Source organism: Eschscholzia californica, unplaced genomic scaffold, assembly GCF_041429995.1.
Source record: "Eschscholzia californica isolate CP2 unplaced genomic scaffold, dmEscCali1.0.p SCAF_3, whole genome shotgun sequence".
Lineage (NCBI taxonomy): Eukaryota > Viridiplantae > Streptophyta > Magnoliopsida > Ranunculales > Papaveraceae > Eschscholzia > Eschscholzia californica.
Genome location: NW_028238420.1, coordinates 9,402,552 through 9,430,361, shown reverse-complemented (window position 1 = coordinate 9,430,361; position 27,810 = coordinate 9,402,552). Strand labels below are relative to the sequence as shown.

At 35.6% G+C, this 27,810-nt stretch overlaps 2 protein-coding genes across 2 annotated transcripts; one reads left to right on the top strand and one right to left on the bottom strand.

Moving 5' to 3' along the window:
• Window positions 1-23: 23 nt before the first annotated feature.
• Window positions 24-3,498, bottom strand: LOC147548236 (protein FAR1-RELATED SEQUENCE 5-like). Its single transcript, XM_086668006.1, has 4 exons — window positions 1,220-3,498; window positions 1,046-1,132; window positions 906-960; window positions 24-830 (listed from the first exon to the last, which is right to left on the bottom strand). Exons 1-4 carry the CDS (start codon window positions 3,496-3,498, stop codon window positions 24-26), a joined length of 3,228 nt encoding a protein of 1,075 aa, XP_086524132.1.
• Window positions 3,499-4,178: 680 nt separating this feature from the next.
• LOC147548235 (uncharacterized) lies at window positions 4,179-9,152 on the top strand. Its single transcript, XM_086664915.1, has 2 exons — window positions 4,179-8,660; window positions 9,049-9,152. The coding sequence occupies exon 1, from the start codon at window positions 6,314-6,316 to the stop codon at window positions 7,658-7,660; it is 1,347 nt and encodes a 448-aa protein (XP_086521041.1). The 5' UTR covers window positions 4,179-6,313; the 3' UTR covers window positions 7,661-8,660; window positions 9,049-9,152.
• Window positions 9,153-27,810: the final 18,658 nt, after the last annotated feature.

The window sequence follows — 27,810 nt, the reverse complement described above, 5'->3', positions numbered from 1 at the left end:
TATTAATAAAATTCTTGAGAAAATTAATTAGCTACTAAAGAACTCCATGTTTCACTTTTGGGTCTAACCCAAAATGCCCATTCAACTGCACAAGGGAGACAATATCGAAGCCAACCTTTATATACTCGTGGAATTGGAGCATTTTCTTTTAGGATTGCCTTGACAAAGTGATTTTTCCTCTCAGATATTACAATTGCAATAATCTTTGGCTCTTCTGGAACACCCCCTTTAAGCGGTGGATACGTTATATTTTGAGTTTCTGATAGCACACACAAAACACAATTGAAAGTAGTAGCAAATAAGCAACCCATATCAGGTAAAGTAAACCAATTCTCCTTACCACAATATTCTTCATAATAGTCAAGTACTTTTCTAATGTATATGCATCGATCAACACCCAAATGCTCAGAAAATAAAACTTCATTTTCTTTTAATGTCTCAACCATATTTTTACGAACAATTACCCATCCATCTTCTTTGTCCAAACCTAAAAGTTCTGCACAACATCTGTATCCACAATGACCATCACCAGGAACATCTTCTAACCTTTCAATCACATGTTGTTTAACTTTTACACCTAACTCAGACAATAAACTCTCTAACACCCATTCATCGGACACATCTTTTAGTATGAGATCTTGACTAACATAACCTATCTCCTTAGTAATTTGGTTATGACAACTTAACAATCGATCGGAATAAATAGACATTATATCCATGTCCCACTGTGAGGTGTTGTCTTCAGTTTCATGTGGAAGGTCTTCGTTGAGGTCCGGTAAGAGATTTTTTTTCTTCTTATTCATTGAAGAAACATCAACCATGTAGGGACCCTTCAAGTAATGAAGATCGTTAGTAAAATTTAGAAAAATTCTTTTAAATTACGTGTAACTTAAAATTATTGTTACCTGACTCATTAAAATATCGTTGCTTGTGCTAGAAATTATGTGTTTATCATTACCACTACGAAAAAAAATACAATTTTTAAGTTAGTTAATTTTTTTCATTGACTCTAATAAAATATAAACTATCTTATTTTAATTAATACCTGATTTGGTGTTGTGATACTGCCGACTTTTCTCTTCCTTTTGTGTTATAAGGAATCTTCTTTGTTGTTGTGTGCATGCATTGTGAGCTACAAAAAATCCGAATAAAACTTATCAATATTTTAACACATTATGACAAGATAAATACTTTATCCGGGACCATAAATTAACATTACCTTCTCGCGACCCCTTTAGATTTTTTTGTTGTAGTTTCAACAACATTCTTCTTCGGTAACTGATCAATCCAAGATTTTATTCTTTTCCTCCGACCTTTGTGTTTGACAATAGGTGGTTCCAACAATTGCATTTTCTCCTCAGCTGAATTGTTAGTAATATTTTCTTTAGATAAATTAGTCGTCTGATTCTTCATTGCACTTTCGACTTCTTTTAGTGCATTATGTAAGCTATTTATTGCCACATTATATAATTCAATAGATGTTGCACCCTTAGCTGCAATATTAATTGCCTCTTGACAAAGTTTAGTATATCTCATTGTAATACTTTCATTCAAGTCACTTATCACTTCTTTACCTTTTTCATCGATCACCGGTCCGTATTTTGCATATCTTGTCCACCTTTTTAGTATGTACTGAATTGGAATATTCTGAACATCTTCAACTAAAAATATCTTAAGAATATGTCTACACAAATAACCCGCAAATTCTAAAAGTTGACAACTACAACTTGTAGTCATGTCAAGAGAGTCAAAAGTGACCATACGTGTTGCTTGTTTGTGTTCTGGTCTCCATACACGATAACTAGATTTTGTCTCCTCTCTCTTTACCAATTCATGTCGGTATGAAATACCCATAAAAAGTTGACTTTGAAATTTTTGAAAGATGGTTCTTGTGTAAATTTCTGCTGCTTGTTTCTCAATACCTATTGAAAATCTCAAAACTCTAATTTTATGATTGGTCTCATAGTCTTCATCGTTTTCCGCTTCTCTTCTAGCTAATACTGCTCTTTCATATTCTTTAATAAATTCAGCTAAAGGCAAACTCTTTTTCAAGTAACCGTCGAAGAAGGAATTGATACTCTCACTACGTTGAGTTGTATACATTGCTCCACAAAATATATCCCTTGTATAAACTGACGCCCATTTTTCTTTTTTTTGAAATAGTCTTGTCAACCAATTATTGTTTTCTAAATTGTATCTTTTCAACATTGCTTCCCAATTTGAGTGAAATTCTTCAATTGTCTCGTTACCGTACAAACAATCATTAAAGTCACGAGTAAACCCCTTGTGTTGACTAATAGTATGAGTTAAATTCTTCATTGCATTTCTACATATGTGCCACAAACAATAACGATGTCGACTACTTGGTAATACCCTCGCAATGGCTCCCCCAATAGCAGATTCTTGATCAGTAAGAATTACTTTTGGTTGTTTACCATTCATTGATCTCATCCATGTTTCCATTACCCACACAAAAGATTCTTCTGATTCATTATAAAGTAATGCACCACCAAATAATATTGTTTGATAATGATGATTTATGCCAACAATGGGGACAAAAGGCATGCCATACCTGTTTGTTCCATATGTAGGATCAAAGCAAACAACGTCTCCGAAGTAATGGTAATCCATCCTTGACCTAGCATCAGTCCAAAAAAAATTTGTTATTTGACTTTCTGCATTAACTTGGATTGAATAAAAAAATGATGAATTTTCCTTCTGTTGACGTTCAAAATAATCAAGTAAAGCTTCTGCATCACTCTTTATATGCTCTTTTTTTCTCTTTGCATTAAAGAAATTTCTCGCATCTCTTTCTGTAAATCCAACATTGCGGTTACCCCCAGCTTCACGGGCCATATAATTCATCATAAGATTTGTTTTCATACCTGCTGAACGCATGTGATTTAACAATACTCCTTGACTTTCTGTTATCTTCCTATGTGATCGAAGTTTATGTATTTTATTTGGGCTCACAAGATTGTGGTTATGCTCTTCTACAAATTGAGAGACTACCCATTTAGTTTCTTCTCTCTTTCTTATACACATCATTGCTTTGCAATCCGTTCTTGTCTCCGAACGAATTTTTTTTCTATCTTTGAAATTTTCAGATGTAGTGGAATTGTAGAATCCTTGTAGCGAGCAACAATATTTTCGACCTATTATTTTGTTGGTGAGATTAGACTTACAGGTCGAAGACTTTCGAACACTAAACCCCATATTAGACGCGTATTGATTGTAGAAGTTGTAAGCTTCATCGGGAGATTCAATTTCCATGCCAACATATGGCCGAAATTCATTTATCTCATTCTGACTATCATCATAGTCTTTTTCTCGTACATCTCCTTTTAAATTTTCACGTTCTCCGTTGATTTTATCTCCTAATTTACATTCATCGTCTCTTTCATGCATACTGTAAATATCATCTTTTTCATCACTATCAATAGTTATATGTTGGGATTCACCCTTGTTGTTGAGAAACGTATCTTTTTGTGGAAGCATGTTCTTGAAGATGAAAAAATTTGTTTATCGAATCCGTTAATTACTTTGAAAGTCCGAATGAAAGAAGATGAAGAAATAATTTTTTTTATATGATTAAGTTTAAAATTACGTTTCAATTTAATGTGGTATTACATTTTTATTAAGGAAACTCTCTAAAATAATAGATGAGAAGAAAAAGAAACTTCCTAAATCAAACAAAAATTCCAAATCGTATATATAGAAGTATTTATATGTTGCAAAAAGTGGAACAAAAAAAAAGTAAGTGGTTGATTTAGGAACTCGTGCCAATTAATTGTTTAAATGGGATGGAAAGAACATCGTGTGTGTGTGTGCTGAGTTTAAAGACAATGGCAATTTGTAATTAAGTTGATTGATAAGCCTTATTCCATAATTTCTAAAATTCCCATAAATCTTAGGTGTGAATGCAAGCTGTCAACAACTCACATCCATCACACCCTCCTAATATCTACGGTCATTAGCTCGAGCTCATACCTCACGGTATGAGCTCGAGCTCAATGAATCACTGCTCATTGAGAAACCCTAGCCGCCTGGGTACTCCGGGGTTTTTATATTTTAAACCTAAAATCCCACAAATAACCCTCCTATTCTCCCATTTCTACCATTTAACCTCAATAAACCCTAACACTATATAAGACCTTTTTCCTCCTCCATTAAAACCTAGACTTCAACAACCCTCTCAAAAGGCTTCCTTACCTAATTTCTAAGCCACTTCTTATCCTCTCTTAGCCTCCTTTTCTCTCTACCTCTTCTCAACTAAAAACCCTAGCCACCATTCTTTTCTCTACCACCTTCATCTTTTCTTTCTAATTTCTTTCTCCTTCTAATTTCTTCTTCTAACCCTCTAATTTCTCCATACCTTCTTCTCTAAAATCTCTTCTTCTTCTATCTCTCTTCTAAATTTCTCTTCTTTTATCTTCTAATAAGCTATTATTTGGAGTTTTGAGCAATATTCTTGAGATACTTGGAGCTTAAATTGGACATCAAAATGGAGATACATGGGAATATGGATTGGGAACATTCTTGGTGATTTCTTTCCATTAATCTTTTGTAATTCCATTTATTTTATGAATTCAATGAATATTATTTTAGATTCCATGAGTAGCTAAATTTTGTATCTAGGGTGTAGAGGAAACCCATATTTGGGCTTATTTTGAGATATGTTATAAATCAATGAATCCTTATTTTGAGCTTCAATGCCTATTGATTGTCATTTCATGTTGATTCTATAACCTTGTTATCATTCATGTATTATAATTAGATATTTCATGCTTTTATTGATTTATTAGATGAGATATGCCTTTTAGATCTTGAATGATAGTGTAGGAAATTAGTTTTATATGGTAGTCAATCATACATTCTTGATTTTGAATTGTGCTATTAAAGAATATTATCCGAAACCTAATTAGTTCATTAAGCTAGGTTTTGAGTTATAAACAAATAGTGATTTGTTGATTGAATGCTTGTCTTAAGTAGTCCATTTATGTGGTGAAATCGAAATCCCTAGATTCTTCTTCTCATCTTGATTTAATTCTTATTAGTCTATTAGTATTGCTTTCTTTTTTTCATAGTAGTTTCCAAATCAAATCAAAAGTTTGAAAGGGGGTTTAATTCGAGATTTAGATAAATTAGCTTGTCTCTTGGGACGATACTCGACTTATTAGAAATACTATAACTTGACCCCGTATACTTGCGGGAATAGACCTATTTTTAGGCCTATCAAGTTTTTGGCGCCGCTGCCGGGGATAGGTTAATTTTATTTTCAATCTTGAATTTGTCTTATCTTATTTCTATATTTGGAAAGTTTTATTTTTGGTAAGTTTTTATTTTTGGACACTTTGACTTGCTTTTCCATTTTTGGTGTGTAGAACGCTAAGGAGCAAAGGAAGAGGCGCAACAAGGAGAGGAGCTCAAGAAGGAAAATTTACATTTTATTTTTAGTATTTTTTTTATTTTTGGTGAGAGAGAGACTTTTAGACTTTCTAGTTTTTATTTTTGGTTTAAATGTTTTGACCCTAAATTAGAGGGCTTGTTAATTGTAACCGAAAACCAAAACGAAGCCTCGGGTTCGAACACTCACGGGAGAGTGGCCCTGGTCGTCTACAAAGGTCGTCGCCCGTCTTGAACGGGAGGTAAATTCTAGATCACCCACGAATCTCCTGTAAGTGGGTACTTGTGATGTTTTTGCTTGCCTAATTGATTGTCGAACTGTTAGTTTAATTATCATATTAGTAAGGGCATTAACCCATTACAAGATAGGAGTCGGATTTCATCACCGGTCTCTTGCCCATCTAGGTAACAACATCGCCGATCCCAAGCCTCACTTAAAATTAAAAATCGATTTAGACATTGGCCAAAGGGTAACGAGCTTATAGGACATTCTTGACAAATCTCGAACTTGATTAGTATTTGGAGTTTTCCCAGGAAGAGGGAACGATCCAAGAACACAATTCTTGATCGTTGTACTGTGACGGAGTAACTCCTCATAAGAATCATAGTTCAAGTTTTGGTAAGAAGTAGAAGCTGTCTAGATCAATTTTTAGGTGAAAAAGACTACCCAGTCGTCTAGATTGTGTCTAGGTTGCTTGGTGGAGTCAGCTTGCTTGCTTTGTTGTTTTCCTTAGGATCTTCGTAGTTTCGTTACTTTTTTAATAAAAAAAAAAAAAAAAAAAAAAAAATCAAAAGAGTCCGTTGTCTTGTCTTTTGGTGTATGCCTCTTAGGTTGTGATGAGAGGGGTCATTTTGTTAAGAGTCTGATTTGAGTGTTTTACTTGAAAACCTTTCTTTAAGCGAGACTATGGAGGATCACATTGATCAAGCTAGGACCAAGAATCAACCTATGACTCTCAAAGATTACATGCACCCAACTATGGTTTGTCAGCCATCATGCATTAGGTTACCCTCGACTAACACTTATTTCCAGATAAAGTCAGGGATTATCAACATGCTTCCGGTGTTTCGTGGTCTAGAGAATGAGAACCCGTATTATCATGTTAGGGAATTTGAGGACGTATGTAAGACTATGAACGTCCCTAACTCGATAGATGCCGTTACACTTAGGTTGTTCCCTTTTTCTCTAAAGGATAAAGCAAAGTCTTGGTTTTATGCCTTAAAACCAGAGTCTATTTCTACGTGGGCAGAACTTAGTGGTGTATTTCTACAAAAGTTCTTTTCCACGCATAAAACCAGAGCTTTAAGGCTGAGTCTGCTAAATTTTGAGCAACTCGAAGGAGAGTCTCTCCATACATATCTTGAGAGATTCAAAGATGTTTTACTAGAGTGTCCACACCATGGGTTCGGAAAAATGAAACTAGTCCAAATATTGTATGAAGGACTAGATTATCCTACCATATCCCTGGTTGAATCATTCTGTAATGGCGGGTTTTCTAATAAAACCGCCGACGAGGGCATGGCCTTCTTAGAGGAACTAGCCGTGCAATCTCATCAATGGGGAACTTCGAGAGAACTTGTGTGTAATACATATAATCCAAGCTGGAGAAATCATCCCAATCTCTCTTGGTCTAAAGGTCAATACCAGAGTCAACCCAGTACTTCTATGAACCGTCTTGAGTTTGGTGCCTCTAGCGATCCTTATGCTCAATCCAGTGTCCAACATTCTTCTGAAAAGAAGATGACATTAGAGGACACCATGAACACGTCAGAGTTTATGCAAGCGACCACTCAGACATTGATTAGTCTAAAAAACCAGGTGTGTCAACTTCAAGAAGCCTTTAGTCAGATAGAAATTGGTGAGGTTCTGAGCCAACCAGGGCAGGGATCAGAATGTACATTGGCTAAACAACCACTCGATCAAGCCAGTGTAGTTACCACCCTTAGGAGAGGTAGAGTTCTTGACAAGAGAGTAAGAGTTCATGAGGATAACAAGTTACACCCTCGTGATAATCCTGAGAAGGCTCGTGAGTCTGAGAGTCCACCTCCAACGTTTGAACCTTATGTTCCTAGAGCTCCATACCCTCAGCGTCTAATGGAGACGATGAAGTTACCTCAATCTGATGAGGTAGTGAAATTGTTCAAACATGTCAACATCAATGTTCCATTATCATACGAGTCCATTGTTGAGCAAACTCTTGAGCCACTTTTAGAAGATCCAAAAGTTGAGTCTGTATTATTTCTTGATTCTTAATCTTTTACTACACGTAGTCATGATGATACCCTTTTGAGTCCAATTGGAGGTATTACAGAAGATGAAGATGATGAGTTATGGCTTGCAGAAATGTGTAAAGAGAGTGATGACTCATTTGACTTAGGTGAAACCTTAGAATTCTTTAAGGACACCGATGACATCATAATAAGAGAAATTTTAGAAAGTTTTTCAGAGTCTTTACCTAAGTCAGACTCAAATGAGCTAGTACCTAACTTGGAGGTGATTTTACAACGAGCCAATGAGGTCATTTTAGAACCTCCTAGTTTGAGTGTTGATCTAGATGAGTCCAATCTCTTAAATAGTTATGCACCATGTCCCTCGGAAGTTCAAGTTACCCCGTTGCAATCGCTTGTGAACTCTACCATGGTCTCTCAATCCATTTGTCATGTTTATGAGGATCCGTTTTATCCAATGTCTTTCAACTTTAGTTTATCGCCAAACTTAATGATTGTTGCTTCATCTAAGTTTGGGGATAAATCATTCACATTGGAAGTCTCACTTAAACTGCCATATCATTCCATGGACGTGAGACTGAACCTTCCTGGATACTTCATCTTTTGGGTTGACCCTCAAATCTTCCGATTACTATTGTATGGGGAGTCATCAACCCTTATTCCAGTAGGTTTACAGTAACTTTTCTTTCCTTTTTCTTTCATCATCGTCTGGCTGAAGACGATAAACTTAGCGCTTCTTGGGAGGCAACCCATGCTTCTGATATAGGATAGTGGAGTATGGTAATATCTTCCCTCTCATCTTTTTATTTTTGGCATAGTCTTCAGATCATTGAGGACAATGTTCGGTTTAAGTTTGGGGATAGGGAAGTACTTTGGCTAAGTCCTTCATTTCGGAAATTCAAGAGGGTTCAAAATTTTTTCAATTTTGGACCGAAAATGTGAGTCTAATAGTTGTTTTTGGCTCGTTAATAGTTATAGAGTCGAGTTGATTGTAATATCCGGTTGTTAAAGTTTTTTTCATGAATGTCGAGTCTTGAGGTCGTCTGTGTGCTAGCCATGTGAGTATTATGGAAGTGAAGGGTAGACGGTTCTGAGAGAACTAGATTAATCATTAGTGGAGACTTAACCCTTGTGAGATTTCTGAGCCTTTCTATTACCTTTGAGCGTACTCTTCTGCGCTGACTCTGAGTAGAGTGAAGAGCTACTCAACCTCGCAACTTTATAAAAAGAGCTCATTTGATCTCGTGTGCTCAACTTCCATAGCCACTAGGAGTGACATCAGGATAGCGAATAAACCTTACTCTTGTAGTCCATGAAACCCGATAATAGTGTCAACTTTAGGAAGACGGATACTCCACCATCCATTCATCATATGACTCCCGAGAATGAAGGCATGAAAAGTAAAGAAAGAAGAATGTGAAAGCAAAGTGCGAAAAATAGAAAAGTTGATTGTTGAGAATACTAGTGTTGGTATTTGTAGTTGTTTGTAGTTGTAAAAAAAAAAAAAAAAAAAAAAATTGAAATTGAAAATGAAGAGAAAAATCTCTGAAAAAAAAAAAGAAAAAAAAAAAAAAAAAAAATTTGTGTAAAAGAAAGTTCATGTGAACTTTAGTTTGTTATGTAAAATAAGTGTTCGAAGCAAAAAAGCTAAGTATGGAAGTTGCTTGAAGTTCTCTAGCATTGAAGGCGTCGACATTCTCGGGATCTCATCACCATCCATCTCATCACTTGTATCCGTTGACCTTTAGGAAACATTATTATAAGGTAGAGTGGGTGAGAAGGGTAAGTGAGCTTCCCCATTCCATTTAGTGGTTATATTCCTTTTCGTAGATCATTCGTTCTAAAATGTTGTCCTCACCCTTTTTATGTGTCGAGTTCAAGTTTAGTGATCACACTCGCACATACGAGCGAACCATTTCTGAGTGATTCATCTTTTAGAGCGTATGTCTGTGAGGCCAAAGTCGAGGCGAAATGTATTAAGATAGGGATCAAGAGTCTGTCTGCTTGGAACTGAAGTGATTCTCATTGTGGCTAGTCACGTACACTTTGAGTCTAGATTATTAGTGAAGAGATCTTTAACATCTGTATAGTGTTGTTAACTTTGACTGATTCCTATTAGCTTGCTAAAATTTTCTAGGAGATAAACATTTTTGGTATGTCTTCGTTGACTTTGAGTGTTTTTGAACCCTATTGTATTTTTGAAATGTTTTTGAATTTTGTGGGTACATTCTCTGAAAACCCTCACGAGACAAAACTCGTCCACTAGGGCAACCTAGGGGTTTAACGGCTTGTTGCATACGCTAAATGCAACCGGGATTCCTCCGAAAGTGAGTTAGGTTTTTCTTTTATTTTGTTTTGCACTAGGTCTTTTCCCGCAAGTATACGGGGTCAAGTTATAGTATTCAAAGTATCGTTCCAAAGATAAGCTAATTTACCTAAATCTTGAATTTAAAACCCCTTTCAATTTTTTTAGATTTGATTTTGAAACTACTTAAAGAGAGAAAACAATGCTAATAAACTAATAAGGATGAAATCAAGGAAGAAGAAGAATCTAGGGATTTCGATTTCACCACATAAATGGACTACTTAAGACAAGCATTCAATCAATAAATCACTATTTGTTCATAACTCAAAACCTAGCTTAATGAACTAATTAGGTTTCGGATAATATTCTTTAATAGCACAATTCAAAATCAAGAATGTATGATTGACTACCATATAAAACTAATTTCCTACACTATCATTCAAGATCTAAAAGGCATATCTCATCTAATAAATCAATAAAAGCATGAAATATCTAATTATAATACATGAATGATAACAAGGTTATAGAATCAACATGAAATGACAATCAATAGGCATTGAAGCTCAAAATAAGGATTCATTGATTTAATACATATCTCAAAATAAGCCCAAATATGGGTTTCCTCTACACCCTAGATACAAAATTTAGCTACTCATGGAATCTAAAATAATATTCATTGAATGCATAAAATAAATGGAATTACAAAAGATTAATGGAAAGAAATCACCAAGAATGTTCCCAATCCATACTCCCATGTATCTCCATTTTGATGTCCAAGATTTGCTCCATTTATGTTCAAGAATTGTACTCCAAGAAATCCAAGTAATAGCTATTTTATTGCAACCCAAATAAGAAAAAGAAAGGGAAAGAAGAAATTAGATCTAGAAAGTTGGAAAGAAGAGATGAAGAGGGTAAAGATGATAGAAGAATATGGAAGGGAGAAGAAGAAGACTATTAATGGAAGAAAGAATAGTGGTAGAGAAGAAGATAGAAAAAGATGGATTTCATAGAAGAGGGATTGAGTAAGAAGAGGTTTATTAATGGTAGAAGAGGTTTATTAATGGTAGAAGAGGTAGATTAATGGTAGAAGAGGTAGATAAGAAGAAGGAGTATTAGGTAAGAAGAGGGATAGAAAGAGGAGAAGGAGATGAAGATATGAGAGGGTTTGCAAAAATGTGTAAAGAGAGTGATGACTCATTTGACTTAGGTGAAACCTTAGAATTCTTTAAGGACACCGATGACATCATAATAAGAGAAATTTTAGAAAGTTTTTCAGAGTCTTTACCTAAGTCAGACTCAAATGAGCTAGTACCTAACTTGGAGGTGATTTTACAACGAGCCAATGAGGTCATTTTAGAACCTCCTAGTTTGAGTGTTGATCTAGATGAGTCCAATCTCTTAAATAGTTATGCACCATGTCCCTCGGAAGTTCAAGTTACCCCGTTGCAATCGCTTGTGAACTCTACCATGGTCTCTCAATCCATTTGTCATGTTTATGAGGATCCGTTTTATCCAATGTCTTTCAACTTTAGTTTATCGCCAAACTTAATGATTGTTGCTTCATCTAAGTTTGGGGATAAATCATTCACATTGGAAGTCTCACTTAAACTGCCATATCATTCCATGGACGTGAGACTGAACCTTCCTGGATACTTCATCTTTTGGGTTGACCCTCAAATCTTCCGATTACTATTGTATGGGGAGTCATCAACCCTTATTCCAGTAGGTTTACAGTAACTTTTCTTTCCTTTTTCTTTCATCATCGTCTGGCTGAAGACGATAAACTTAGCGCTTCTTGGGAGGCAACCCATGCTTCTGATATAGGATAGTGGAGTATGGTAATATCTTCCCTCTCATCTTTTTATTTTTGGCATAGTCTTCAGATCATTGAGGACAATGTTCGGTTTAAGTTTGGGGATAGGGAAGTACTTTGGCTAAGTCCTTCATTTCGGAAATTCAAGAGGGTTCAAAATTTTTTCAATTTTGGACCGAAAATGTGAGTCTAATAGTTGTTTTTGGCTCGTTAATAGTTATAGAGTCGAGTTGATTGTAATATCCGGTTGTTAAAGTTTTTTTCATGAATGTCGAGTCTTGAGGTCGTCTGTGTGCTAGCCATGTGAGTATTATGGAAGTGAAGGGTAGACGGTTCTGAGAGAACTAGATTAATCATTAGTGGAGACTTAACCCTTGTGAGATTTCTGAGCCTTTCTATTACCTTTGAGCGTACTCTTCTGCGCTGACTCTGAGTAGAGTGAAGAGCTACTCAACCTCGCAACTTTATAAAAAGAGCTCATTTGATCTCGTGTGCTCAACTTCCATAGCCACTAGGAGTGACATCAGGATAGCGAATAAACCTTACTCTTGTAGTCCATGAAACCCGATAATAGTGTCAACTTTAGGAAGACGGATACTCCACCATCCATTCATCATATGACTCCCGAGAATGAAGGCATGAAAAGTAAAGAAAGAAGAATGTGAAAGCAAAGTGCGAAAAATAGAAAAGTTGATTGTTGAGAATACTAGTGTTGGTATTTGTAGTTGTTTGTAGTTGTAAAAAAAAAAAAAAAAAAAAATTGAAATTGAAAATGAAGAGAAAAATCTCTGAAAAAAAAAAAAGAAAAAAAAAAAAAAAAAAATTTTGTGTAAAAGAAAGTTCATGTGAACTTTAGTTTGTTATGTAAAATAAGTGTTCGAAGCAAAAAAGCTAAGTATGGAAGTTGCTTGAAGTTCTCTAGCATTGAAGGCGTCGACATTCTCGGGATCTCATCACCATCCATCTCATCACTTGTATCCGTTGACCTTTAGGAAACATTATTATAAGGTAGAGTGGGTGAGAAGGGTAAGTGAGCTTCCCCATTCCATTTAGTGGTTATATTCCTTTTCGTAGATCATTCGTTCTAAAATGTTGTCCTCACCCTTTTTATGTGTCGAGTTCAAGTTTAGTGATCACACTCGCACATACGAGCGAACCATTTCTGAGTGATTCATCTTTTAGAGCGTATGTCTGTGAGGCCAAAGTCGAGGCGAAATGTATTAAGATAGGGATCAAGAGTCTGTCTGCTTGGAACTGAAGTGATTCTCATTGTGGCTAGTCACGTACACTTTGAGTCTAGATTATTAGTGAAGAGATCTTTAACATCTGTATAGTGTTGTTAACTTTGACTGATTCCTATTAGCTTGCTAAAATTTTCTAGGAGATAAACATTTTTGGTATGTCTTCGTTGACTTTGAGTGTTTTTGAACCCTATTGTATTTTTGAAATGTTTTTGAATTTTGTGGGTACATTCTCTGAAAACCCTCACGAGACAAAACTCGTCCACTAGGGCAACCTAGGGGTTTAACGGCTTGTTGCATACGCTAAATGCAACCGGGATTCCTCCGAAAGTGAGTTAGGTTTTTCTTTTATTTTGTTTTGCTCGAGGACTAGCAAAATCTAAGTTTGGGGATGTTTGATGGGTCATGAAAATGTCCCATCAGAGTCGTTTAATTTAGTCAAGTTAGTTCGTTTCGAGTCTTTATTATAATAAAATGGTTGGTTTTCTTGATTAGGTGTCTTTTGTAGAGTTATGTGTGAAAATCAATTAAGAACGGGAGGAAGTTACTTGAAGGGCATTTTGGTCTTTTGGACACAAGGGTATTATGGTAAATTTGGCCAAGGTCAGTTTATGGGTGAAAAGTAGAGTCCGAGACGAGTCCGTAGGAGAAAACGGAAGTCGATTCGGAGTCCGGATGAGGAAACTAGGCAAAGTCAAAGTTGGGTCAATATTAGGGTAAAGTTCGGGAACAGTTGGACATGTGTCGCAATCTGGAGGCCTGAAGCACTTTAACTCCGTGGTACGTGAAACACCAGAACTGATCTTAAAGTGTTCGATTTAGTGGAGCGCGGAGCAAGTTAGATTCGGTAGTCCCGTCCTCGTACAACCGTCCACATCCGTGCACTTTTAATCGAACGGATGCTGCTTGTGGTACAACATAATACCGTGGATCAGCTCACACAATAACTTTCAATTTCCCAGCTTTGGAGACAAGTAAAGGACAAACCTGATTGATGCATTAATTCCATAGCCGACACTTGGCGCCCCCATATTCAAAATAGATGCTTTTCCTCACAACCCAAAAACGGCTAATAGGCTTACCCTCTTGTAACGAGACAAGTGTCCTCCCATTTCTCTCTTTTTAATTGAGAAACCCTAGCCGCCTGGGTACTCCGGGGTTTTTATATTTTAAACCTAAAATCCCACAAATAACCCTCCTATTCTCCCATTTCTACCATTTAACCTCAATAAACCCTAACACTATATAAGACCTTTTTCCTCCTCCATTAAAACCTAGACTTCAACAACCCTCTCAAAAGGCTTCCTTACCTAATTTCTAAGCCACTTCTTATCCTCTCTTAGCCTCCTTTTCTCTCTACCTCTTCTCAACTAAAAACCCTAGCCACCATTCTTTTCTCTACCACCTTCATCTTTTCTTTCTAATTTCTTTCTCCTTCTAATTTCTTCTTCTAACCCTCTAATTTCTCCATACCTTCTTCTCTAAAATCTCTTCTTCTTCTATCTCTCTTCTAAATTTCTCTTCTTTTATCTTCTAATAAGCTATTATTTGGAGTTTTGAGCAATATTCTTGAGATACTTGGAGCTTAAATTGGACATCAAAATGGAGATACATGGGAATATGGATTGGGAACATTCTTGGTGATTTCTTTCCATTAATCTTTTGTAATTCCATTTATTTTATGAATTCAATGAATATTATTTTAGATTCCATGAGTAGCTAAATTTTGTATCTAGGGTGTAGAGGAAACCCATATTTGGGCTTATTTTGAGATATGTTATAAATCAATGAATCCTTATTTTGAGCTTCAATGCCTATTGATTGTCATTTCATGTTGATTCTATAACCTTGTTATCATTCATGTATTATAATTAGATATTTCATGCTTTTATTGATTTATTAGATGAGATATGCCTTTTAGATCTTGAATGATAGTGTAGGAAATTAGTTTTATATGATAGTCAATCATACATTCTTGATTTTGAATTGTGCTATTAAAGAATATTATCCGAAACCTAATTAGTTCATTAAGCTAGGTTTTGAGTTATAAACAAATAGTGATTTGTTGATTGAATGCTTGTCTTAAGTAGTCCATTTATGTGGTGAAATCGAAATCCCTAGATTCTTCTTCTCATCTTGATTTAATTCTTATTAGTCTATTAGTATTGCTTTCTTTTTTTCATAGTAGTTTCCAAATCAAATCAAAAGTTTGAAAGGGGGTTTAATTCGAGATTTAGATAAATTAGCTTGTCTCTTGGGACGATACTCGACTTATTAGAAATACTATAACTTGACCCCGTATACTTGCGGGAATAGACCTATTTTTAGGCCTATCACTAGATGTATCAAATGCATTCTTACATGGTGTATTAGATGTCTTTATGGCACAACCTCCTGGATTTACAGAAGCATCTAAGAAAGATTGGGTATGTCATCTTCATAAGTCCTTATATGGCCTCAAGCAGGCTCCAAGAGCCTGGTACACAAGATTTGCTACCTTTTTGCTTGATTATGGTTTTCAAAAGAGTGCCACAGACCACTCAATGTTTGTGTTTCAGGCCACAGGTGTCACTTTGGTCTTACTTCTCTATGTAGATGATATAATTCTAACTGGTTCATCTACTGAAATGGTTAACTCCTTAATCTTGTCTCTACATAGTGAGTTTGCCATGAAAGATTTGGGAACACTTCATTATTTTCTTGGAATTGAAGTTACAGGCAGCTCTTCTTCTGAGTTGTTACTTACTCAAAATAAGTACACTTTGGAGCTTCTTCAGAAGGCAGATCTTCTTGAGTCTAAACCATTTGCTACTCCAATTCCATTTGGGAAGAGGCTTTCTCAGGCTGATGGTGTTCTCTTAGATGATCCTACTCATTATAGGAGTCTTGTGGGTGGTCTTCAGTACCTCACAATGACTAGGCCTGATATAGCTTTTGGAGTGAACTATGTAGCTCAATTTTTGAAGGAACCAAGAGATGTTCATCTCCAAATGGTTAAGAGAATTTTCAGATACATAAAAGGCACTCTTGGGTCTGGTATTTCAATCAAACCAGGGGATATTACTTCTCTCACTGCTTATAGTGATTCAGATTGGGCAGGTTGTCCTGATTCCAGGAGATCTACTTGAGGCTACTGTGTTTTTCTTGGAGATACTTTGGTGGCCTGGTGTTCTAAGAAACAGCCTACTGTAGCTAGATCAAGTACAGAGGCTGAGTATAAGGCTCTAGCTGTGGCTACTTCTGAGCTATTGTGGTTATCATATGTTTTGGCTGAATTGGGAATTTCTGTTTCAAAACCATTTGTGCTGAAATGTGATAACTTGGGGGCTCGACATTTGGCTACAAATCCAGTATTTCATGCTCGCACCAAGCATGTGGAGATAGATTATCACTTTGTTCGAGATTTAGTCTCTAATGGTGCTCTTCGACTTGATTTTGTTCCATCTCATCTTCAACTTGCAGATGTGTTTACTAAGGGCTTATCTAACCCTTTATTTCTCTCTCTCATTAACAACCTGATGAAGATCACTTCTTCTTCAGCTTGAGGGGGAGTGTTAGAGATATAATTGAAGATTGAGTTAGAGAGAAGAGAAGATAGTGTAATAGGAGTGTAAGTATATCGAGTATGTTAGAGAGAAGAGATATCAGTGTAATGGGAGTGTAAGAATAAGTCGACCAGGGGTATTATGGTCTTTTCCTCTTTTTCATTTTCTGTTATGAGTGGGAAAGTTTGTTAACAAACTTTCTCTCTCTATAACAACCTTCGTCTCCCTCACTCTACTTGTATATAAAGAGATTCTCTCTCTTTGATTGATAATAAGAAAAACCACAACTTCTCTCTCTACTAATCTTTCACTTCTCACACTCTCTAGCGTATATTTTTCTCCAAAATTTGTCTTATTTTCTTGTTCTTGGACATCACCTTTCTTTAAAATCCATTTCAAGTCAAAATCATAAGTTTTGGACAGTTACACATTGAGAATACAACAGTTCAATCTCTCAAGAATCTTACAGGACACTCGGATACTTCGATATCCTTGTTAGTTGGGTGGTTTCTCTTGTTGTGCACTCGTGTCGTTTACTAGGATACCCTTGTCATTGTCGAGTTTTTGGGTACTCATGGTGAGTTTGTTGTGCTTAACATGAGATTTGTATTCTCATAATGGTGTTAGGACGATCATATACTCAATGACTTCAGTAGTTGTGGGGTTTACATGGATGCTCGGATACTCTCGGTAAGGAGATGGATTGACCCACTGCTTTCGTTGGAAGTAGATCGATAGGGGACTCTACAAAAGTGGGGGCTTTTCGTGACGGGCTATTTCCAACGGAATATATAAAATCGTCCTAAAAAGTGGCTATTTTCGACGGATTTGGCAAATTCCGTCGAAATAAGTGAGAATTCCGACGGACTTCGTTTTAACCCGTCGGAAAACATGCACGGTAGGCGGAAAAATTTTTGAGACGAAATATGTATTTTCGACGGAACAAAATGTCGTCGAAAATAAGATTGTTCCGACGACCTTATTTTCTCTTTCCGTCGGAAAGAACTTCTTTGGCGGCAAGAATTTTGGGCATATTTCAACCACGATGGTCGAAATATTAAACATATTTTGATCACGGTGGCCGAAATTCTGGCCACAAAAAAAAAATGAACACGATAGCCGAAATGTTTACTTTTTGAGAAATATGTTCATCAACATTATACACTAATAGGATTAAATAATAAATGTGTTACATAGGAAAGAGAGAGACGGGAATAACTTAAATGTAAATAAGAATGTAGTGTTTATAAGTGATGGTTGATTTATACAATATGTTGTCTATAGGTGATCGTTGTTTCTAGGTTAAAAAAATGATTTTGTTTTAAGATATGTAGATCTAAAGGACATGAAAATAAAAGAAAACTTCGATATTTGTATTAGTTCAATCTTAGCTTTTATCCAAATAAACATTAATTTATTCGATTTAAATATCTAAAAATAATGTTTATTTTCTAATTGGTAAAGGGACCTCGAATCTAAAAATATGATATTCTGGCCATGTCCCTATACCATATATCAATGTCCCTATACTAAATCTCATATATATATATATATATATATATATATATATATATACATATAGAGAGAGAGAGAGAGGGAGAGATAATAGTTTAAGAAATTTGTAGTAAAAATTAGATGCTAATTTAAACTGTGTTATGAAAATTACCTTCGTGGAAAGCCAAATCAGTTCAAGGACCATAATATCGGCAAGATCCAGGCCAAAAAGATTTTTCATGTCCAACAAGTTCGATTATCTTAACATCAACAAAAGCTTTAAGACATAGAAGTATATACCCAATTCATCTGACAAAATAATAGGCCAAAAAGAAGTTGTATTCCTAGTTCATCAAACAAAACAACTATTCAAACTTCACGAAAAAAAAAGCATAAAAGCGGAAGGGGATTAAAAGAAAATTAAGGTATATAAAAATACTCAGTAACAAAAATGCTCAATACATGTCTTCTTCATTTTGACATTTCAATATCTTTATACTTACAGTAGGAAAAAAGTGGTTTTGATGTTAATGGTGCATTTCATCATGTCTACTGTAATAACCTCAATTATGATAATTATTAGAAGTTATAGGATATTGATCACTTTTATTTGGAAGTATAATATTATCAATTTAGTTTTCTCAACCATTTGAATTTGGTGGAAGTCATGGATCAGTAAGAAAACTTATAGAAAAAGTTCATTTGTCTACAATATAATTTTTTTAGAAATATAATAAAGCTTTACCAAATTATTTGAATCATCTTTTGTTTCGTGGAACATGTTCTTACTCATTTTCCTTATCTTATTAAATGAATCAACTTTTTCCTAGAAATTCAGATACTCAGCCAAAGTTTTTGTATCTCTAGTAATTTACCTTGAATCAACTATCAGAATTGAGATGAAGCTTTGGAAGACTTCCATGAGACTTTCACCGCAGTTGAATAGACAAAAATTCTGATGAAAGTTGGCTCAAACTGATATATTCTAACGTCAATTTGAAAACTAAATGAGGATCAAGAATATATCATGGAAATAAGATAAGCTTAATTTTGAATTTTTCTGCAACAAACTTAAACCTCAAACAAGTTGTGACGCCCCGTGTTCCGAATCACGGTTTGCCAGGCAGTTTATAAAAGAAACTCGGCCTAATACTAACACAAACCAGTTTCAAATATAAACCCAAGCCAAAACTCTAATCACGGGTTACAAATCGAGAACAAACACAGCGGAAAATCAAATATAGTTTAAACCTTTCGAAAATATGTTCGGAATATATATGTAACCCAAAATAGTTTTCATAAAGATAAAAACAATTTGAATTCATGTATATGAAAAAGTCACAGAAGAGACTGAATTTGGACAGTCTCCTCTATAAATTGAACATATCAAACCTGAAAAACCTGTCAAACATTCCCATCGAATAACTGAAATACAAACAAATTAACCAACCAACTTCCCACAAACTCTATTTTACATTTCCGATACCCCATAAGCTGACAAATTATATAACGAACCAAATTCTATATATCTTGAACTATCAAATCATAAAATGAACTCAATATTACAAATCCATAACTCAAATTTCATTTATGTGAAATACGAAAAAGTTCGGGTATCCATCTCTATTCCAATTCATTCCCAAAACTAGCCCAAATACGAAATTCGAACCGTAAAATAATTCGGCAGCAACCCGTCTATATATAGACACCCCAAAATAGTCCATAATATTCTAAACATGTTTCTGAACACAAACCATTCGAAGAAATATAACTATAACTATCCCATATAGCTCTAAATTACGAACCCAAGAGATATTAGACCCAACTATACAGTTATCGAAATAACTATCGTAAACCCACCAAAAACGGACGAAATAGAAAATTCTAAACGGATAGATATGTAGAACAAGTTGAGTGGAATTATCTGGAACAAGTTTCATTGAATTCCGACAACCGATGACAAACTAATTGGATCGAGAAAATCGAAGTTTAAAACCTAAACTTTCCACCGAACCTATTATTGATGTTGTTGGAAGGAAATGAAAAGTGGGTTAATGGAGTAGGACGTGGGCAGTGGGCTGGCTTTAAAGAATTTAAATTTCATGGGGTGCCACGTGTCAGCCATTAAAGTGGCCAGCAAAATTAATTTGGGTTAAGTCCCTAAATTCATATATCTCTCGCAGATAAGTCCAACTATATTAATATCCCTCTAATTCAACCTCCACTAATTACCTTATGAACCTGAATTTAACCTTTTATTTCCTTTTCCTCCCACAACCAAACCATGAAAAATTATATGATACTAACCGGATCACAAAGAAAACTAACGAATACATAACAATAGCCAAACAACGTCCGATCTTTACATGTGACTAGTCAAAATCTATTATTTCTCGAGATATATCCAATGGGTCGTCTGAATCAACTGAAATATATACTCGAAACCAACTATTGAAAATTGCTAGCTTTGTTCGACGATCCAACTCGTCCGATTCTCCGACTCAAAGGTCAGGGCGCTACAATACTACCCCCCTTAATTGGAATTTCGTCCTCGAAATTCGAATAGAGTAGAATTGAAACAACAATTCAATGTCAACACATCTGCCACAAAACTCGAACTAAAAGAACAACCAGTTCCTATACTAAATCAGACTTCTGTAACCTGTGAATTTGAAAGGTTTCCGATATTCTTAGTGATACTCACCGAAGTAGGAATCTCATGAACTATTCCATCACGACACTCTGCTAGGAAGAGAGTTCTCCGTAGCACTGAAGAGACTTTGTCGATGATCAACAAAACTCCATTGTCCCTTCTACCAATCTGAACCAAAAAGATCTACAACTCAAACTTGCAAATGATGACAAACACAAGCTACCAAACAAAAACTCAAATGACATCAATCTGATGAGAATAAACCGAGTGTTGGTGTTGTTGTGAGAAAACACTGACACATGAAAATACTTGCGCCACAATACTCTGTTGGTTCGAACAAAAAGGCATATTACATATACTCTAATATCTGAATAGCCTATTTTCTTAAAACACCTGTCGAAAAATGGATATAAAATTCAATCTGGCAGCCCTGTAAATAACTCCATCATTCAAAACAACTCTCGAACTCTTATCCAAAGTAGTCCACACTAAAATATGAGAAATCTAACAATTCACTAGATAATGCAATGAACCCTTGATAAGTAATCTGTCGATCCCATTTCCACCAGCGACTGCGATGTTATAAATCTGACTATATGCTAAGAAGACAACTAACCAACCTCTTCTATTCTTTTGCTCAGTTCTATCTACCAACTCTGATCTTGAGAAAAACTATATCATTTCTGAAGTCACAAACTCACTGCATCTAACAAAAACCAAGCTGGCTAAACTCTATAAACAAACTAGATCCAATCCTTCATATTCCAAATTCTTCTACATAACCACAGAACTTAAGGATATTCAATAACAATAACTATCCTTCATATGAAGAGATAAAGAAAAATGAAGACCTCTATAATCTATATATAAAAATAAGTTCTCGTTGATCCCATATCCTCAAAGAAAATACCATTCTCGATAATATAAGAAAATACCGTTGTCCATAATATAATAAAATAAAGAATGAAAACCTCCATAATCTATCTATAAGTATAAGTTGCCGTTGATCCCACATCCTCAGAAAATATCGTTCTCAATAATATAAGAAATAACGTTGATTCGATAAAATAAGAAAATAAAGAATGAAGATATCTATAATAAATTCAAGTCAACGTTGGCGTTGACACTATAATCTCAAGAAAAATATAGTTGTTGTCGATAAGATGATAAATGAAAATAGAAGACCACTATAATATCTATACAAGTCATAAATAAACCAACCCTGAAAAAATTCTTCAATAACTTAGAACTCCCGATACTCCTGACACCCAACACTATCTCAATCCATATAACTTCTAATATCGAAGTATCTCGTTGAACTAATATAATCCCATACATTAACCTACTAGACCATATGAAAAATATATATCCTTCAGAAAAAATCGAACTCAATATCGTGCAGTCAACACATAACTTGAGAATCATACTTCGTATATAGTGTATCTGAATAAAAAGATGTACCAGATAACAACTGAACCTAGACAACTATCCTTCTCACTGATAATACCCTGACAACTGACTAAAAACCCCGACATAACTGACATCTATGCCACATCTATAAATCTGAACACCAACACATCTTTAATTTCCAGGTGACTAACTACCATACTGTGAAATAGTCTCTATCGATAAGGTTATATGCTCGATGCCCCTAAATCTCACCACCAACAACTATAGCCGATAAAAGATATGTGTCTCTATCATATAACTTTCTTTCAACCAGACCATACCTTATCTGTAATCAAACTAAAATAATACATGCTCGAAACAAAATCGATCAAAGTCAACCTCAACTCTCTCTCATTGATCTGATCGAAACTCATAAATGAAGGAAGGTGTACAACTACCATGAGGTCCATAACACAAAAGGTTCGACTCATCTTCTCATCTAGTTAATCCTTCGTACATATGTTTTCGCACCATTATGATCACAATACTTCTTTAGTGGTTCAATTTGTAGCTTCTTCATTACTCGATAGCATTTCTCGTATTACCGATTCACCTAGGTTAATTACTCCTGGCAATGTCTTCATATGAGAATCACCTGCTCGAGTGACTTAGGCTCACAAAATTTTACCACAAATTCATCCATATCAGATAAGTTGTCCGCGCATATTATTTTTTGACTTTGATGCTCTAGGTTATTGTCGCTGGACACCTGGTCGTTAACACCATTTCTTGCTTCGGTTTTCCTGAGTCGTTGCAGATTTCCAAATCGTCTTTCTATGGAGATTAGGTTACTAATTTCCATGTCATTGTCCTAATGAACCGATACATCCATATATATCTTGTAAATTTCTTAACATTTTTCGATTGTCGATCTCTGTGAACTTGTATACTGTGAAATGGCAACTACACTTAACCTCCTCAGGCTTTTTTTTTTGTCTTTGACACTTTCACAACATCAATATGTCGTCCTAAAGCCGCTTATGAACTCTTGACCTCATATACCACCTTGCACACCAGCCAAGGAAGGAATAAACCAACAAAAATCGTCCACCAAGTATTCATTTTTCTGAGTAACTCGAAGTCACAGGAATACATCCACAACCATCTAATGAAATGAACCTGAACCTAGCATGAATGCAATTCGTACCTCAGTAATGCTTGGTTGATCGCCACCACTATCTTCTGCAGGCAATGTGCTCGCATAACAAAATCACAATGTAAGTGACCTACCGTTAAAGGAACCTTACTCACATTATGATATCTGAGTGGGACCTTCACGTAGGCCTGACTCAGATGAGTTGAGCACATAAAAGTCAGCAAAGATAAAATCAAAATCTTAAAATCTCAAATAAAACAAAATAAAATCAACAATATTATTATCTTTTCATATTTTATCTTGAAGCTTTTACGAATTTATCAAGCCTTGGTGTTTTTAGTTACCTCACCCATTATTACACAGAATAGTTTTCTGATGCCAGTCGACCCAATGCACGTACTCATGCTCTGATACCAACTGTGACGCCCCGTGTTCCGAATCACGGTTTGCCAGGCAGTTTATAAAAGAAACTCGGCCTAATACTAACTCAAACCAGTTTCAAATATAAACCCAAGTCAAAACTCTAATCACGGGGTACAAATCGAGAACAAACACAGCGGAAAATCAAATATAGTTTAAACCTTTCGAAAATATGCTCGGAATATATATGTAACCCAAAAATAGTTTTCATAAAGATAAAAACAATTTGAATTCATGTATATGAAAAATTCACAGAAGAGACGGAATTTGGACAGAGTCTCCTCTATAAATTGAACATATCAAACCTGAAAAACCTGTCAAACATTCATACATATCTCATAAACTTCTAAATATCAATAGCATCAAATAAAAAGTGATAATGTGCATACTATTTACATGCGTACAATCGCAAATAAGTGAGAGAACGATCCTAACTATTCTAGATGATACATATATAATATTAACGTTGTGATTTTGTTGAAAATATAATAGAAATTACAATCTTACATAATGTGAACCGTCGAAGTAAACTATGTCACTCCGGGTCACCAATACCTGCAACTGAACAACAACAAATAGGAATGAGATAACCCGAAGGTCAGCTCAGTAGGATACCTAGACATCCTACCCGCACCACACACATCAACATTTTAATACATTCATAGTTATAAGTGTTACATATATACATATATATATATATATATATATATATATATATATATATATACAGAGATATCAATATGCACACGAAGCAAAGCAATATAGCAAGATAATTCTTCTAGCTTACCAAGATCACGACTGAATACGCCCTCAGTCGGGGTCACCTACTATTCGGCTAGGAAGAACCGTTCGACCTTTGTTAGTGCGTAGGCAGGCGGCGCCATATCGAACGTTTGACTACTGCAGTGTACACATGGATCCACGTAATACCCCGGTAAGAGCTTCCGTAACTCTCCCTTCGTCATCATCGCCCATCGTGCTGGCTTGTGATCTCAATACGCATCGAATAGTAAATCTCACCCAAACAATGATACGCTTAGAATATGTCATGACTTACCCAGACGACTATAAGAGCATCGTCGTGTAGCAGAGCCATATACCCACGGCGATACAATTATCTCATCTTGAGGCGCGTCTTATCTCCGGCCAGATCTGACGCTTCCTCGCAAGGTAACTCATTGACCATTCGAAGAATACCCAAACATATGCATGAACCTATAATAGTATTAAATGATCTGATAGGCTCCCAAAGCTACAAGAACAGAGCCCTCCTAAAGGACCCATCAACCCAAAGGAGAAGAGCGTTCTCATGTCTCAAGGTAGGGTAAACCCAGTTTAAAGCCAAGCTTTTACAAGTGTCCACTTTCAGGGAATTAGTATTTTCTTATTAGGAAAACTCGGGTAAACACCCTCTCTTATTTCGGTGAAAACATTGTAAGTATCAATCACAACAGAATTCAAACCACACACACCAGCGGTTCAGTAGAATAAATAAACAAGCATGGCATTGGGTCAGTCCCCTAATCACTCCAAGGGTCGGAATACCCCAACTCCCATCCTCTTCGGACCCCATTCCGGGTAAACTAGAATGGTCGTTACCAAACGGCTGGCCACGCACCGAGTGTAACCCTTGACATAATTCATGGCTAATCCATAACATAAAATAAACAAGGGGACCAACCAATGCCCGTGGTAAAACAACCATTACACGTAACACAGATCAAGCGATTCCGCCTCCATGTTATACACGCAGCTGAAGCGATTCCGCCACCACGTGTTTACAATTCACACAAAACGATCACACATATCAAGCGATTCCGCCTCCATGTGTTTATTTTTCAGAAAAACCAATTTGTTTTGAAAAGAGAAACATCCATAACATAGATTACACCACATACATACATATCATACCATGTCATATCATAAATTGAACTAGAGAACTATAAAAAGAAGAAAAATAACTATATATATATATATATATATATATAATGGTGAAACGGGGAATACCCGTGCTCCAAGTAAGATTCGTAGGATCCTACCTCTTCTTCGCTTCCAATGGTGCTCCTGCCTAAGCTCCACTTCTCCTCGGGCTCCCTATTGCAGTTCATTAGTCCTACTGAAATATGAAAGGGCAAAACGGTCGTTTGACAGTTACATAACTGTCAAGAGTCCTCTTGCAGAGCAAGAATGCATAAAATGAATGAAACTATACTAGAAATGTCCTATCCGCACTAAAGAGATCACTGAGACGTCCCATCGAATAACTGAAATACAAACAAATTAACCAACCAACTTCCCACAAACTCTATTTTACATTTCCGATACCCCATAAGCTGACAAATTATATAACGAACCAAATTCTATATATCTTGAACTATCAAATCATAAAATGAACCCAATATTACAAATCCATAACTCAAATTTCATTTATGTGAAATACGAAAAAGTTCGGGTATCCATCTCTATTCCAATTCATTCCCAAAACTAGCCCAAATACGAAATTCGAACCGTAAAATAATTCGGCAGCAACCCATCTATATATAGACACCCCAAAATAGTCCATAATATTCTAAACATGTTTCTGAACACAAACCATTCGAAGAAATATAACTATAACTATCCCAAATAGCTCTAAATTACGAACCCAAGAGATATTAGACCCAACTATACAGTTATCGAAATAACTATCGTGAACCCACCAAAAACGGACGAAATAGAAAATTCTAAACGGATAGATATGTAGAACAAGTTGAGTGGAATTACCTGGAATAAGTTTCATTGAATTCCGACAACCGATGACAAACTAATTGGATCGAGAAAATCGAAGTTTAAAACCTAAACTTTCCACCGAACCTATTATTGATGTTGTTGGAAGGAAATGAAAAGTGGGTTAATGGAGTAGGATGTGGGCAGTGGGCTGGCTTTAAAGAATTTAAATTGCATGGGGTGCCACGTGTCAGCCATTAAAGTGGCCAGCAAAATTAATTTGGGTTAAGTCCCTAAATTCATATATCTCTCGCAGATAAGTCCAACTATATTAATATCCCTCTAATTCAACCTCCACTAATTACCTTATGAACCTGAATTTAACCTTTTATTTCCTTTTCCTCCCACAACCAACCATGAAAAATTATATGATACTAACCGGATCACAAAGAAAACTAACGAATACATAACAATAGCCAAACAACGTCCGATCTTTACATGTGACTAGTCAAAATCTATTATTTCTCGAGATATATCCAATGGGTCGTCTGAATCAACTGAAATATATACTCGAAACCAACTATTGAAAATTGCTAGCTTTGTTCGACGATCCAACTCGTCCGATTCTCCGACTCAAAGGTCAGGGCGCTACACAAGTAGTAGTAAAACATAGAGATAGACTGTACGTTCTTATTATTATTTTGTTGAGAACTATCCCTGATTAGAATTTGAAAATTAAGTAGAAAAATACATCAAGAGCAAAACATAGAGACCTATATGATATGAGTTGTTGAAAGAAAAAAAATATGATATGAGTTAATGTAGTGGCTAAATTCCATTCAACCCAAATTAAGAACATCAAAGTAGAAAAATAAATCAAGAGCTGAGTTAGGATTTTTACTACAAAAATCAAGAGTTGAGTTAGGGTTTCGGACAACCTCTTCCACCATTACCATCTTTTCTACTACAAATTTTTTAGAGAGGTGGAGAGAAATAAATCAAGAGTTGGGACAATCTCTTCCATTAGACAATCACCAACCATAATTTTCACTACAAACATTTACTCTACATTGAATTTAGCTGGAAAAGTGGGTTTTGGGATTCTAAGGGTCATGAGATTTAATTATGATATGAGTTAATGTAGTGGCAAAATTCCATTCAACTCAAATTAATAACATCAAAGTAGAAAAATAAATCAGGAGCTGAGTTAGGATTTTTACTACAAAAATCAAGAGCTGAGTTAGGGTTTCGGACAACCTCTTCCACCATTACCATCTATTACAAATTTTTTAGAGACGTGGAGAGAAATAAATCAACAGTTGAGTTAGGGTTTCGGACAACCTCTTCCATTAGACAATCACCAACCATAATTTTCACTACAAACATTTACTCTACATTGAATTTAGGTGGAAAAGTGGGTTTTGGGATTCTAAGGGTCACGAGATTTGATTAT